This window comes from Ranitomeya variabilis, chromosome 2, assembly GCF_051348905.1.
Source record: "Ranitomeya variabilis isolate aRanVar5 chromosome 2, aRanVar5.hap1, whole genome shotgun sequence".
Lineage (NCBI taxonomy): Eukaryota > Metazoa > Chordata > Amphibia > Anura > Dendrobatidae > Ranitomeya > Ranitomeya variabilis.
Window position 1 is genome coordinate 464516416 of NC_135233.1, and position 15615 is coordinate 464532030.

The following is a 15615-nucleotide window of genomic DNA, read 5'->3' on the forward strand; positions in this document are numbered from 1 at the left end:
TCACTTAGTTTATTGGGTGAAGCAGTTGTGATAAAATCTGTTTTCTCTGCTGCAGAACTAGCAGAGCTCTGAAAGCTGAGCTGTGTATAACCCCTCCCACACCACTGGCAACCTTTCTGCCTATGCACAGTGTACACACACAAAGCAGCCAATCAGTAGTGGGTGTGTGGTTGGACCAGGAGTCATGAGACACCTAGTCCTATAATGATAATCTAATAAAACGCTGATTTTATGAAAACAGCTAAACACAGACCAGTATGTGACACATCACTGGAATCCGGGTCTCTGCCCCTACACCATGCTGCTCTCAGATTACATTAAAAAAAACCCTACTAATGGATTATCTCTAAATGTTTTAGTAGTGGGTCCGATAGTACCATGGTGCCTTCTGTCATTTACATACTTTAATGCGACACATGGAGGCTTCAATCTTCAGCTGCTCCACTAGCTTCCTGGCCTGTCCAATGCTCAGTGTGCTGTTCACAGGGGTGTCTCCTTTCATGGTGCCTAAAAAAAGAAAAATACCATATAAGTTGCAAAAAAAATCCCCCACATTTGCGACTTACGATGATCTGTTGAGTTTACAGTGAATAGACTAATCTGTCCTACTTCTTGCACACGTTGCAGAGTAAAGGGGTGTCCAGGGATATAATATTGATGAACTATCATTGGATAGCTCTTCAATATCAGATTGGTTTGGGGGTCCAACAACTGGCCCCCCAAGATCAACTTTCATTAAGTTTCTTGACAGGCTGGATGCAAGCATTGGGTGTAGCTGAACAGCACCGCTCCGTCCAATGTGTAGTGGTTAATGCTGAGAGACACAAAACAGCTCCTCTTCTCTTGAATAGAAGCTGATCTGCAGCTCTCGGAAGTGACAACTACACATTGGACCGAAATGCGTTGTTCAGCTGCGTCCAATGGCTAAATCTGGCCATCGCCGCAGCTGATCCGTTGGGGTGCTGGGTGCCAGACACCCATCAATTTGATATTGACGAGCTATCCCATGGCTAGATGATCAATAATGTCCAAATTACTCCTTAAAATTTAGTATTTTGAAGCTGAAAAAAAACAACAAACCCAGTGGATGCAATAAATGTATAAAACTTTTACCAATTCAGTCCTGGTTTGGGGGTAACAAATACTGATGCAAAGTACTAACTAAACTTGTAATCTGTGAATAGGGCCCTAAAGGGGAGGTCCAGTACAAATGCATCCGATACAGACATGTTACTGATGCAGCCAATCACTGGCTGCAGTGGTGACGTGTGTGGGGAAAAGTACCTTAAGTGTTAGGCCCTTGACGTAGCACACACAGAAGACCTTGAAGTTACCTATACGCCTGTACACTATGGCTGCATTTCTTAGCTCAGCTTATTTACACAAGGACATTATATATTGTCTTATACCATCCGCACATAGATGCAGTAACTCTTTACCATTTCATGCTTTCTGGATATGATTGCACAGTGGCTTCTGGACAAGTAAATGGGAATGAGGTGCACTTAACATGCCGACATCCATTAGCACAGAAGACGTGCTCAGCCCTGGTGATAATACTTCTCTGCAAAGATAATCCACCAGCAAAATTACCCTTCTCAGATCGATTTGTAGTAAAAGGGTTAACAATGTTTTGAACATTTGACTTGCAGGCTCCTTATCTCATCATCCACTACTGTTTTGAACATGACTACCATCATCTTATAGACAGTCATTTTGGATATCTTATACATAAATTTGACTTGCAACTATTTAGCATATGATTACTTATGCAGATTTGTTATGTCACTGCATTGTTACTGTTTTGCTCCTAAAAATCTGGATTTGGCTTTCAACACTGCCTGAATCCTGGGCTGCTGTCGGTCAGATTCAAACATGTCTCAACCGAAATCTGATCTCGGGTCTCTTCTACACGTTCCCAAAGTTGGTGCATTCTGGTTGCCTCACTTGGGTATGTAAAAAGCTTTTTCTTCACCTCTCCCCTCAAGTGTTGGGTTGGGTTGAGGTCTGGGGACTGTGGAGGCCATTCCAGCACCTCTACTTCATTGTCATTGAACCATTTCTACGCCAATATCGACTTATGCTTTGGGTAGTTGTCCTGTTGGAACACTGTCGCCCTTTTCATACCCAGAGTACTCGAGTGTACGAAGTAATTCGTCTTGTAGGATACTCACATATAGCTCAGCATTGAGACCACCATCAATCCTGGCCAAGTATCCAATGCTTTTGGCTGTTAACCCCATATCATCAGGCTTCCTCCATCGAACTTAACAGTTCCTTCAATTTCTCGATCCGTTAGCCTCTTGTTTCCTCCAGACGCATTTGCACCCATCAGAGCGTAGGCCATTGACTAACGTCTCGTCGTTCCAAATAACCTGTGTCCAATCTTCTACTGTCCACTTACCATAGTTTTTTGAAAACTCACGCCGATGATTCTTATTGAACTCAAGGTTTCTTCACCTTTTTTCGAACCACCATTCCATGTGCGTCACACTGCTTACATGGACGTCTGTGATCTCACTATTTCGAAGCATATGAGCCACCTCCACTGCCGTGTTTGTCCCACCAGAACTGCTAGACCTTGGGATGAGCCGACTTGTTGACTCTGATATTTTGCCTGGACGTCCACCTCTTGGCTTCTGAATGGATGGACGGACTGACTTCATTTCGTATTCTTCCACCTGTTATGGTGTTCACATGATGCAGTTTAAAAATTGTAATTTTCTTGGCCAAGAGGTGACTATTGATGAGCTGTATGATGCTGTTTCTCTTTTCTTGGGAAATCTTCATGGCTGGTTCTCGATTCGAATCAGTGACCCTTTGCATGGGAATCAACTTAATAATACATTGAGCTATTAGGGAATGTTGGAACAGTTGTATTTTGTCGTATTCAGTAAGAAAACGATTTTTCCACTACAAGGAGCAAAACCGTAACAATGCAGTGACCTGAAAAGAATCTGCATAACTAATCATATGCAAAACAATGTAGTTGCAAGTCACATTTATGTATGAGATAGCCAAAATGATTTTCTATAAAAATGATGGTAGTCTCAAGTTTGATGCAGTAGTGGATGGTGAGATATAGAGCCTGAAAGCCAAACGTTCAAAACATTGTTACCATTTTGCTCGTCGGTGTATAGTTAATGCTTAAAAGTTTCAGTACTTTGAAACATTATTTTTGCAAATATAAAGATGCAGAATATTTTTTATGCCAAGTTTCTGATATTTATTTAGAGGAAACTTATCAACATTTAAAATTAGACATGTTACTTAACACAATTGAGAATTATAAACGATTACAGAAATTACACTACAACATTTGCTCCTCATTCAGTGGTAACTCTTTTTGCTTGTCTCTTGTACTCCTACATTGGATCATCTCTTACAATTGTCCAACAGTAACCTGCAAGCGTTAATGGATTACATTTTCCTTGACATCTTTCCTCCATGGCCGCAATATCTTGGTGAAATCTCTCACTGTGCTCGGCACTCGCTTCTCAGTTTGGTGGAAAAAAAAGTCTAGATGCAAATGTAAGAAATTAATCTTTAAGGAAATGTTACAGTCAAGATCCTTATATGTTTTGAGATTTTCCACCAACTCTTCATTGTTCAGAAGTTACCATTAAAGGGAACCTGTCACCCAAAATCGAAGGTGAGCTAAGCCCACTGGCATCAGGGGCTTATCTACAGCATTCTGTAATGCTGTAGATAAGCCCCCGATGTATCCTGAAAGATGAGAAAAAGATGTTAGATTATACTCACCCAGGGGCGGTCCCGCTGCGGTGGGCGTCGCGGTCAGGACCGGGGTCTCCCATCTTACGATGACGTCCTTTTCTTGTATTCACGCTCCGGCACAGGCGTACTTTGTCTGCCCTGTTGAGGGCAGAGCAAAATACTGCAGTGCGCAGGCGCCGGTCCTCTCTGACCTTTCCCGGCGCCTGCGCACTGCAGTACTTTGCTCTGCCCTCAACAGGGCAGACAAAGTAAGTCGGAGCCGCAGCGTGACTACAAGACGAGGACGTCATTGTAAGAAGATGGGAGGCCCCGGACCGCAGCGGGACCGCCCCTGGGAGAGTATAATCTAACCTCTTTTTCTCATCTTTCAGGATACATCGGGGGCTTATCTACAGCATTCCAGAATTCTGTAGATTAGCCCCTGATGCTGGTGGGCTTAGCTCACCTCCAATTTTCGGGGTGACAGGTTCCCTTTAATGTGAATGCTGAATGCGACCCATGATGCCTTTTCCTTGCCCTGCAACAAACCGAGGAACTCCTCATCTTGAAGAAGCTTACAAATCTGAGATCCAGTTAAGACTCTTTCCTTTATCTTTGCTTCACTCAACCTTGGAAATTTATCAATGAGATACTTGAATGCTTTTGCATTTTTATCCATTGCCTTTTACAAAGATCTTCATTAGGCCCAACTTGATATGCAATGGTGGAAACAATATCTTATGTTAGTCAACAAGTGCTGGATGCTGGACATTTTTACTCCATGGCTGAAGTGAATGTCGGAGAAGCCAGTCTCTTTTATTGTAGTGATATTCCCTTGCATGACTATCCCACTCTCACAGAAAGCAGCAGTACTATATCCACCCTGGAGAAGGCAACCACCTTCAAGTCACCACAGCGGGGCCACAAATGTTGGTCATAGTTCACACACCTCAACAAAGGTTTGATGTTATCATAGGTTTGTTTCATTTGGACAGGATAATCAACTTGAATTGAAGGTAGCGCATTGCCATTATGCAGTAAGACTTCTTTTAGGCTTGTTTTGGATGAATCGATAAGTTATAATCTAGAGGCTTGAAGGCTTATCTTCAGAGCTTCCATTATACTGTTGATATTGTTGCATGCTACAAGAACGCCCTCCATGAAGAAGTATAGGACAAGATTTTAATCACGGTTGCGGAACAAAGAAATCTGAACATCACCTGCTAGGAGATTCCACTGCTGTAGTCGGCAACCTAAGATCTCAGCCTTGCTCTTGGTCAGATCCAAATCCCTAACAAGATCCTTCAGTTCACTTTGTGTTATAAGATGTGGTTCAATTGAGGTTGTGGACAGAAAGTCTGGGTCGTGAGAGGAAGATGCTCCATGACACCAAGTGCTCTCTTCGTCTTCACTTGACTCGACTGAAAATGTTTCTGGTGCTTTTGGAACCATCAGTTTTTCTGTATGTGGTATTGGGCGTATTGCAGACGGAAGGTTTGGATACTGTAAAGTCCACTTTTTCTTCCTTGAAACACCTTTCCTAATGGGGGGCACCATGCAGAAATAACAATCGGTAATGTGATCTGTTGGCTCTCTCCAGATCATTGGGATTGCAAAAGGCATAGATTGCCTCTTCCCATGCAACCACTGGGTAAGATGTGATGCGCATGTATTGCAGCATATGTGTGGAGCCCAACTCTTGTCCTGATTCCCTATTCTGCAGCCAAAATACAGGTTATAGGCTTTCCTTATCATGGTAGTCAAGTTTCGCCTTTGTGACGCAAAAACGACTTCTCCGCATATGTAGCAAAAACTATCCGCTTTGTTAATGCAAGAATGAGGCATATCTGAAAAAATATATAGAAACATGTCAATATGCTAAGAAACTAAGCCAAGAAATCCTAAAACTGTATACCTTACACAGAGAGTATTTATAAAAGTAGGTGATGCAACGGTTATTTGGATTACATTGTCGGAGACGAGTTGATCATATTTTAAGATGATAGAATACTGAAGGCTCAATACACTAAATAAATGATGTAATATGCGAGCTACTAAAAATGCAATAAAGATGATGAAATAATAAAGATGCTATTTTTCTATAAGCTGGCATGAGAAGTGTCAAAAGTATTTACAACCTCCTCTGGATCTTGAAAATTAGAGCCAATCGGCAAATTTAAGCATCAAATTCATCAACATACTAAAATAAAAATATCACTTGTTGGATAGTCGGTTCTATAGAAACTCTGAAAAATCGTCAGATTCTCTATACATAATCCAACTCAAGCAGGTTCTACAGAAACCGTCAGAATTCTCTTATGTGTTGGGAGCCTCTCCATTCTGCAGATGGAGTCCATTTCTGATGCCCAGTCTAGAATAGATGGGGCTGTCTTAGATCGCCATCTTCTCGGAATAATGGAACAAGTAGCAGTTAGACAGTGCCGCAAAATTCCTCATTTGACGTTCTTATAGGAGCCTGGAATCATGGACAAGAGTCCAATCTGAGGAGTATTGGGTATGTCATCTCCCGAGATATGTTCAAATACCTGTAAAAATGTATTTCATAATTGTAGAATTACTGGACATTCCCACCAAATACGCAACATGGTACCCTCTGAATTTCCACATCTCCAACATAGACTGGAAATCAAAGGATTTGTCTTGTGTAGATCAGCTGGACATTTATACCATCTGGAGAAAGTTTTATAGTTCTTTTTCTTGTGCTTAGAAGTTAGTGAAATTCTACGGGTACCGAAAAAGGATTTATTGCGCTGTTCCTCGGAGACGACACAACAAATCTTCCTCTCTCTGATAAACCACAGTACGGTCTCATCATAAAGAGAGGACAGAATTGAGCAAATTTGAGAAATTATGTTAGTCGGCATGTCCTCTCAAAGCAAGAGCGATTCGAAGATAGGTCATATCTGAGCATTGTGACCGGCTGGAAAGAAGAAATGAAAGATTGCAACTATAGATAGGAGAACCATGTAAAGATCTGTCTGGGTAAAGATTTTTTTTTAGATCAGTTAGGTTCGGCAGGGTAAGTGATTTTGAGAAGACATGTTGGAGTCTATTTTTATGGCTAAATGTACATACCATGAATCTCTTAACTCCTATTCCAGTGGGCAATTCTGGGGTTTGGAATAATGGGGTCATAGGGCATGGAATATAAATGTGAATTTATAATGTTGTTTTCTAGCCCTATAGAAAAACCACTATACCCAGAGCGTGCCTGCCAACAATACACAAAATCTACTTTGTATCTAATGCAATTAATGCATTACAAAGCTTTAAAATAACGTTTGGCCATGTAAAACTCTACAAAAGCAACCGAAAATGGTTAAAAAAAGATGTGTAACATTCTTTAAGGCTGCTTCAGACAGCCATACAAACTGGTCCGAGTGTGGGCTGCAATGCACGGACTGGCTTTGGCTCTCCCAACTCAAGGCTCATAGCCTTCTAGACATATATGAAGCGGTCATGCTTCAGACGGGAGACTGGCGGCCATTCCTTGTACTGCTGTCCATGTTTGGACCGATTTGCACGGACGTATGAAGAAGTCTTGAAGGGGACTTCTCTACAATGAACATTTATTGTTTGATCACAGAGGAACCACCACCAATCACTAGAATCAGGTTCCAGTGCATCCCATTCCTACTTATTAGGGATTTTACACACGACCGTATTTTCGGTTCGAGTGCGATCTGACAAAACATTAGATCGCACTCAGTCCAATCATAGTGTATGGGTCCACGCACATCTCTGAATTTTTTTCCTTAGACCAAGCTGCATATTTTTTGCATGTAATCTTCACATGACTGTATCTATAAAGCTTTATAAAAACCAAGTACCAAGGAGTATAAAAAAAATAAAGCAGCTTAAATTTAAAGGATAACGCTAATTCTGACCAGTTTCAATACCCATAAAATCCTTCAATGTTGTAGAGGCAAACCTGCCTCTGCTTGCAACATGGAACAGCAGTTTGGGTCTGTAGCTCAAGTATGCCATGACCCAAACTGTCAGTCATCAGAATTGGATTACCTCCCAGGAGGCTGAGGAGCGCTGCGCTCACAAAGCACCATGTTGAGATAAAAAAAGCATGGTTCATAAGTAACCACGGGCCCTTTCATTCTTGCAATCAGTGGGGGCCCTAATTTTGAACCAGAGTGGGTGATAAATACAGAAGTGGTGCATATGTTTCTATTATACTCTTCCTCTTATTGTTCCACTCCTGGTTTTGGCTTACAAATACTGACCAAATACTGATAGTGTGAACGTGGCCTTAGTTTGTAAACAAAAGAGCAGGTTTTGCCTGCAAAAACTCAACTTGTGAACATAGCCTTAGGGTACCGTCTCACTATACGATTTACCAATGATCACGACCTGCGATACGACCTGGCCGTGATCGTTGGTAAGTGGTTGTGTGGTCGCTGGGGAGCTGTCACACAGACCGCTCTCCAGCGACCAACGATGCCGAGGTTCGCTGGTAACAAGGGTAAACATCGGGTTACTAAGCGCAGGGCCACGCTTAGTAACCCGATGTTTACCGTGGTTACCAGCGTAAAAGTAAAAAAAAAAAAACCGTACATACTCACCATCTGATGTCCGTCCGGTCCCTTGCCGTCTGCTTCCTGCTCTGACTGAGATCCGGCCATACAGTGAGAGCAGAGCGCAGCGGTGACGTGTGATCTCTCACTTTCCGGCCGGCAGACAGTCAGAGCGGGAAGCAGACGGCAAGGGACCTGAAGGACACCGGAATGTGAGTATGTACGGTTTGTTTTTTTTTTACTTTTACGCTGGTAACCACGGTAAACATCGGGTTACTAAGCGCGGCCCTGCGCTTAGTAACCCGATGTTTACCCTGGTTACAAGCGAACGCATCGCTGGATCGCTGTCACACACAACGATCCAGCGATGACAGCGGGAGATCCAGCGACGAAAGAAAGTTTCAAACGATCTGCTACGACGTACGATTCTCAGCAGGGTCCCTGATCGCTGCTGCGTGTCAGACACTGCGAGATCGTAACTATATTGCTAGAACGTCACGAATCGTGCCGTCGTAGCGATAAAAATGCCACTGTGTGACAGTACCCTTAAGTGGGTGCAGAGCCGCCCTAGTAAAAAAAAAAAAAAAAAAAAACACCTTCCAGATACAAAGTACATAAAAGTTGTGTAAATATTTGGATCAATATATTTTTGTACCAGATTACATTAAACAAAAAACATTAGACCATAGTTACATCCACAATGTCAATTCAAAGGCAAAGCAAAAACCACTGTCTTTGTAATGTATAAAGTATATTTATTTTTCTATAAATATTAATAGGATAAATGAATTTTGTTTGTTTTGTATTCTTTAAATAAACGTGAAGGAACCAAATTGTGAATACTTCAATAGGATTTTAGTTTTATATTTTTTTCATACAGATAAGTAAATAAATATCAAGGGACCAAATTGTGAATGCACCAATTGTGGTTTTCCATAGAAGGTATCCGTTCTTGCTTTCATTGCATTTTCTCTCTGCTTCCTCGGATTCAGCCATATTTGGCTGGTAACGTCTGGGTAACGTGCTTACCCAAAATAAATCTTGCACAATCGTGTTTAATGTCTGGATTTCCATCTGTATTTTTATAATCTAATACCAAAACAGATCCCTGCATAGGAAACTGAAAACCTTGTCCAAAGCTAAAATCTTCCTTCTTTCTCCTGTTGTGAACCAATCCAATTTTTGGTAACAAGAAGAATGGTACGGAAATATGGACACCATAGCAGATGGGGAAATGAGCTCTTACTGTTCCGTGTTCCATTCCGTATATTGCTCGGCTGCCTCTCTGAATCCTACACATCCTGCCTTTGTTTTAGGCCGTTGCCTGCTTTTATATAAAAGGAATTTATTAAATAATATAAAGAAAAAAAAAAGGGCATCTTCTTCATATAACTACATATCTACTCCTCACTCATTGCATAGTACAGATGGCGGTGGAGAAGGCAAATAGTTTCTTTGTATATTTATGGTTTTATCTGCTACATAATTGTATCGCTATGACTGTAAATAATGTGATACAATAAGAATACATGATGTCAGTGATACTACTTTATGGTTTTATATACATGGATATATGAGTTTCTATATATCTATATTTTATGGTGAATGTCTTATTAAGGTGGGGCATCAGGGGATGTCCATATAAATGACTGTTGGTACCGGGGTCCGCAAGGCTGGTTACATATATGTCATCTGTTTACCATCGTCATATAAAGGTTGCTGTAATTGGTACCTACCTGTTCTGTTTAGGTGATGGAGAGATACAGGATGCTGAGAAAAAAAAGCTCCTTCACTGCAGCTTCACCAAACACTCACACCCTGCAACAAAGAGAAATGGGGGAGGAGAGACTGGAGGAAGGAGGAGGATGGTGAGAAGTGGCTGAATGAGTGAATATGCTCACACAGGGCTAGGCTGGGCATTCAGAAACCGAGGACAGTGGGGATAGGAAAGGGAAGAATTAGGGAGTGAACCCTATGTAATGCTACATCCAGGTCGGCTAATGTATCACATATGTTGTATGTTCTGCAAGTTACTGTAAAACACCCTATAGTTTTTATTTTCTACAGATATCCCAGCATTGATTGCATAATTCTAATCCACAATCCCATTATCAGATTTGGATTAGATAATATCATAAAGCCCAGCTGTAATTTACGGAAGGCTTCATGAATAATCTGATAGTGACTTAATTGAAAATGGTTTGTTAGGCCGTGAAAAAAATAAATTCAATGTTTGATTTGTTAACCAGTTTATTGCCATTATGTTTTATCACCAGTTGTGGCTCTGTAATAGCAGTGCTGTCATTTACTGTTACCTATAGTTTCAGATTTCTCAATGCACAATTTGATCATGTTTTTGTTATTGCCTGTTCCTCTAATTAACCCCTTCATGACCCAGCCTATTTTGACTTAAATGACCTCGCCGTTTTTTGCAATTCTGACCAGTGTCCCTTTATGAGGTAATAACTCAGGAACGCTTCAACGGATCCTAGCGGTTCTGAGATTGTTTTTTCGTGACATATTGGGCTTCATGTTAGTGGTAAATTTAGGTCGCTAATTTCTGAGTTTATTTGTGAAAAAAACTGAAATTTGGCAAAAATTTAGAAAATTTCGCAATTTTCACATTTTGAATTTTTGTTCTGTTAAACCAGAGAGTTATGTTACACCAAATAGTTAATAAATAACATTTCCCACATGTCTACTTTACATCAGCACAATTTTGGAAACAAAATTTTTTTTTGCTAGGAAGTTACAAGGGTTAAAATTTTACCAGTGATTTCTCATTTTTACAACAAAATTTACAAAACCATTTTTTTTAGGGACCACCTCACATTTGAAGTCAGTTTGAGGGGTCTATATGGCTGAAAATACCCCAAAGTGACACCATTCTAAAAACTGCACCCCTCAAGGTGCTCAAAACCACATTCAAGTAGTTTATTAACCCTTCAGGTGTTTCACAGCAGCAGAAGCAACATGGAAGGAAAAAATGAACATTTAACTTTTTAGTCACAAAAATGATCTTTTAGCAACAATTTTTTAATTTTCCCAAGGGTAAAAGGAGAAACTGAACCACAAACGTTGTTGTCCAATTTGTCCTGAGTACGCTGATACCTCATATGTGGGGGGAAACCACTGTTTGGGCGCACGGCAGGGCTCGGAAGGGAAGGAGCGCCATTTGACTTTTTGAATGAAAAATTGGCTCCAATCTTTAGCGGACACCATGTCACGTTTGGAGAGCCCCCGTGTGCCTAAACATTGGAGCTCCCCCACAAGTGACCCCATTTTGGAAACTAGACCCCCCAAGGAACTTATCTAGAAGCATAGTGAGCACTTTAAACCCTCAGGTGCTTCACACATTGATCCGTAAAAATGAAAAAGTACTTTTTTTTCACACAATTTCTTTTAGCCTCAATTTTTTCATTTTCACATGGGCAACAGGATAAAATAGATCCTAAAATTTGTTGGGCAATTTCTCCTGAGTACGCCGATACCTCATCTGTGGAGGGAAACCACTGTTTGGGTGCACGGCAAGGCTCGGAAGGGAAGGCGCGCCATTTGACTTTTTGAATGGAAAATTAGCTCCAATCGTTAGCGGACACCATGTCGCATTTGGAGAGCCCCTGTGTGCCTAAACATTGGAGCTCCCCTGCAAGTGACCCCATTTTGGAAACTAGACCCCCCAAGGAACTTATCTAGATGCATAGTGAGCACTTAAAACCCCCAGGTGCTTCACAGAAGTTTATAACGCAGAGCCGTGAAAATAAAAAATAATTTTTCTTTCCTCAAAAATGATTTTTAGCCTGGAATTTTTTATTTTCCCAAGGGTAACAGGAGAAATTGGACCCCAAATGTTGTTGTCCAGTTTGTCCTGAGTACGATGATACCCCATATGTGGGGGTAAACCACTGTTTGGGCGCACGGCAGGGCTCGGAAGGGAAGGCACGCCATTTGGCTTTTTGAATGGAAAATTAGCTGCAATCATTAGCGGACACCATGTCACGTTTGGAGAGCCCCTGTGTGCCTAAACATTGGAGCTCCCCCACAAGTGACCCCATTTTGGAAACTAGACCTCCCAAGGAACTAATCTAGATGTGTGGTGAGCACTTTGAACCCCCAAGTGCTTCACAAAAGTTTATAAAGCAGAGCCATGAAAATAAAAAAATATTTTTTCTTTTCTCAAAAATGATTTTTTAGCCCACAATTTTTTATTTTCCCAAGGGTAACAGGAGAAATTGGACCCCAAAATTTTTGTCCAGTTTCTCCTGAGTACGGTGATACCCCATATGTGGGGGTAAACCACTGTTTGGGCACACGTCGGGGTTCGGAAGAGAAGTAGTGACGTTTTGAAATGGAGACTTTGATGGAATGCTCTGCGGGCGTCACGTTGCGTTTGCAGAGCCCCTGATGTGCCTAAACAGTAGAAACTCCCCACAAGTGACCCCATTTTGGAAACTAGACCCCCAAAGGAACTTATCTAGATGTGTGGTGAGCACTTTGAACCCCTAAGTGCTTCACAGAAGTTTATAACGCAGAGCCGTGAAAATAATAAATGTGTTTTCTTTCCTCAAAAATATTTTTTTAGCCCAGAATTTTTTAATTTTCCCAAGGGTAACAGGAGAAATTTGACCCCAAGAGTTGTTGTCCAGTTTCTCCTGAGTACGCTGATACCCCATATGTGGGGGTAAACCACTGTTTGGGCACATGCCGGGGCTCGGAAGGGAAGTAGTGACGTTTTGGAATGCAGACTTTGATGGAATGGTCTGCGGGCATCATGTTACGTTTGCAGAGCCCCTGATGTGCCTAAACAGTAGAAACCACCCACAACTGACCCCATTTTGGAAACTAGACCCCCCAAGGAACTTATCTAGATGTGTAGTGAGCACTTTGAACCCCCAAGTGCTTCACAGAAGTTTACAACGCAGAGCCATGAAAATAAAAAATCATTTTTCTTTCCTCAAAAATGTTTTAGCAAACATTTTTTTATTTTCACAAGGGTAACAGGATAAATTGGACCCCAATAATTGTTGCCCAGTTTGTCCTGAGTACACTGATACCCCATATGTGGGGGTAAACCACTGCTTGGGCACACGTCGGGGCTCGGAAAGGAAGTAGTGAAGTTTTGAAATGCAGACTTTGATGGAATGGTCTGCGGGCGCCACGTTGCGTTTGCGGAGCCCCTGATTTGCCTAAACAGTAGAAGTAGAAACCCCCCACAAGTGACCCCATTTTGGAAACTAGACCCCCCAAGGAACTTATCTAGATGTGTGGTGAGCACTTTGAACCCCCAAGTGCTTCACAGAAGTTTATAACGCAGAGCCGTGAAAATAAAAAATAATTTTTCTTTCCTCAAAAATTATGTATTAGCAAGCAATTTTTTATTTTCGCAAGGGTAACAGGAGAAATTGGACCCCAATAGTTGTTGCTCAGTTTGTCCTAAATATGCTGGTACCCCATATGTGGGGGTAAACCACTGTTTGGGCGCACGTCAGGGCTCGGAAGGGAGGGAGCACCATTTGACTTTTTGAACCCAAGATTGGCTGGAATCAATGGTGGCGCCATATTGCGTTTGGAGACCCCTGATGTGCCTAAACAGTGGAAACCCCTCAATTCTAACTCCAACACTAACCCCAACACAACCCTAACCCTAATCCCAACTCTAGCCATAACCCTAATCACAACCCTAACCCCAACACACTCCTAACCACAACCCTAACCCTATTCCCAACCCTAACCCCAACCCTAACCACAACTTTAACCCCAACACACCCCTAACCATAACCCTAACCACAAGCCTATTCTTAACCCTATTTCCAACCCTAGCCCTAATTCCAACCCTAACTCTAATTCCAACCCTAAGGCTATGTGCCCACGTTGCGGATTCGTGTGAGATTTTTCCGCACCATTTTTGAAAAATCTGCAGGTAAAAGGCACTGCGTTTTACCTGCGGATTTACCGTGGATTTCCAGTGTTTTTTATGCGGATTTCACCTGCGGATTCCTATTGAGGAACAGGTGTAAAACACTGCGGAATCCGCACAAAGAATTAACATGCTGCGGAAAATACAACGCAGCATTTCCGCGTGGTATTTTCCGCACCATGGGCACAGAGGATGGTACTGTAAACCTGATGGACCACTGCTACGAATCCGCAGCGGCCAATCCGCGGATTTGGCTGCGGATCCGCTGCGGATCCGCAGCCAAATCAGCACCGTGTGCACATAGCCTAATTCTAACGCTAACCCTAGTTCTAACCCTACCCCTAACCCTACCCCTAGTTCTAACCCTAGTGGAAAAAAAATATATATTTTCTTTATTTTATTATTGTCCCTACGTATGGGGGTGATAAAGGGGGGGGGGGTCATTTACTATTTTTTTTATTTTGATCACTGTGATAGGTTTTATCACAGTGATCAAAATGTAGCTGGAACGAATCTGCCGGCCGGCAGATTCGGCTGGCGCACTGCGCATGCGTCCACCATTTTGGAAGATGGCGGCGCCCGTGGAGAAGATGGACGGACACCGGGAAGCTCGGTAAGTATGAAGGGGGGGATCGGAGCACGGGGGGGGGGGTGATCGGAGCAGGGGGGATGGGATCGGAGCACGGGGGAGGAGGACGGGGGAGCGGACAGGACGACGGAGGGGAGCGGAGCACAGGATGGAGGACTGGGGAGATCGGTGGCGGTGGGGGGGTGCAGACCAGTGTTTCCAGCCATGGCCGATGATAATGCAGCATCCGCTATGGCTGGATTGTAATATTTCACCAGTTTTCATAGTGAAATATTACAAATTGCTCTGATTGGCTGTTTCACTTTCAACAGCCAATCAGAGTGATCGTAGCCACGGGGGGGGGGGGGGTGAAGCCCCCCCCAGGCTAAAGTACCACTCCCCCTGTCCCTGCAGATCGGGTGAAATTGGAGTTAACCCTTTCACCCGATCTGCAGGGACGCGATCCCTCCATGACGCCACATAGGCGTCACAGGTCAGATTGGCACCGACTTTCATGACGCCTACGTGGCGTCACAGGTCGGGAAGGGGTTAAATATGTAAGCCGTACTGGGCATCACTATTTTTTCCAAGTAGGTTACTGCATATATGGTTTCATAAAAATAGTGACTTTTAGGTCTCATTCAGATTCAGACGTCAGAATTCGATTGAACACATCTGGGACATCATGTCTCGCTCCATCCACCAACGTCACGTTGCACCACAGACTGTCCAGGAGTTGGCGGATGCTTTAGTCCAGGTCTGGGAGGAGATCCCTCAGGAGACCATCCGCCGCCTCATCAGGAGCATGCCCAGGCATTGTAGGGAGGTCATACAGGCACGTGGGGGCCACACCCACTACTGAGCATCAT

At 42.7% G+C, this 15615-nt stretch overlaps 1 protein-coding gene across 2 annotated transcripts in view; it reads right to left on the reverse strand.

The window, feature by feature from the left end:
* The window catches only part of GNG3 (G protein subunit gamma 3), a 33408-nt gene that overhangs the window by 1136 nt on the left and 16657 nt on the right, over window positions 1-15615 (reverse strand). Inside the window, exons 1-2 of one of the 2 annotated variants that reach the window (XM_077287566.1) lie at window positions 9998-10135; window positions 404-507 (exon numbers count right to left, since the gene is read on the reverse strand). In XM_077287566.1, coding sequence (XP_077143681.1) covers window positions 404-502 — 99 coding nt within the window. In that variant the 5' untranslated portion in view covers window positions 503-507; window positions 9998-10135. Of the gene's footprint in view, window positions 1-403; window positions 508-9997; window positions 10136-15615 lie in introns of those variants that run through there. The other variant, XM_077287567.1, reaches the window with a different exon arrangement.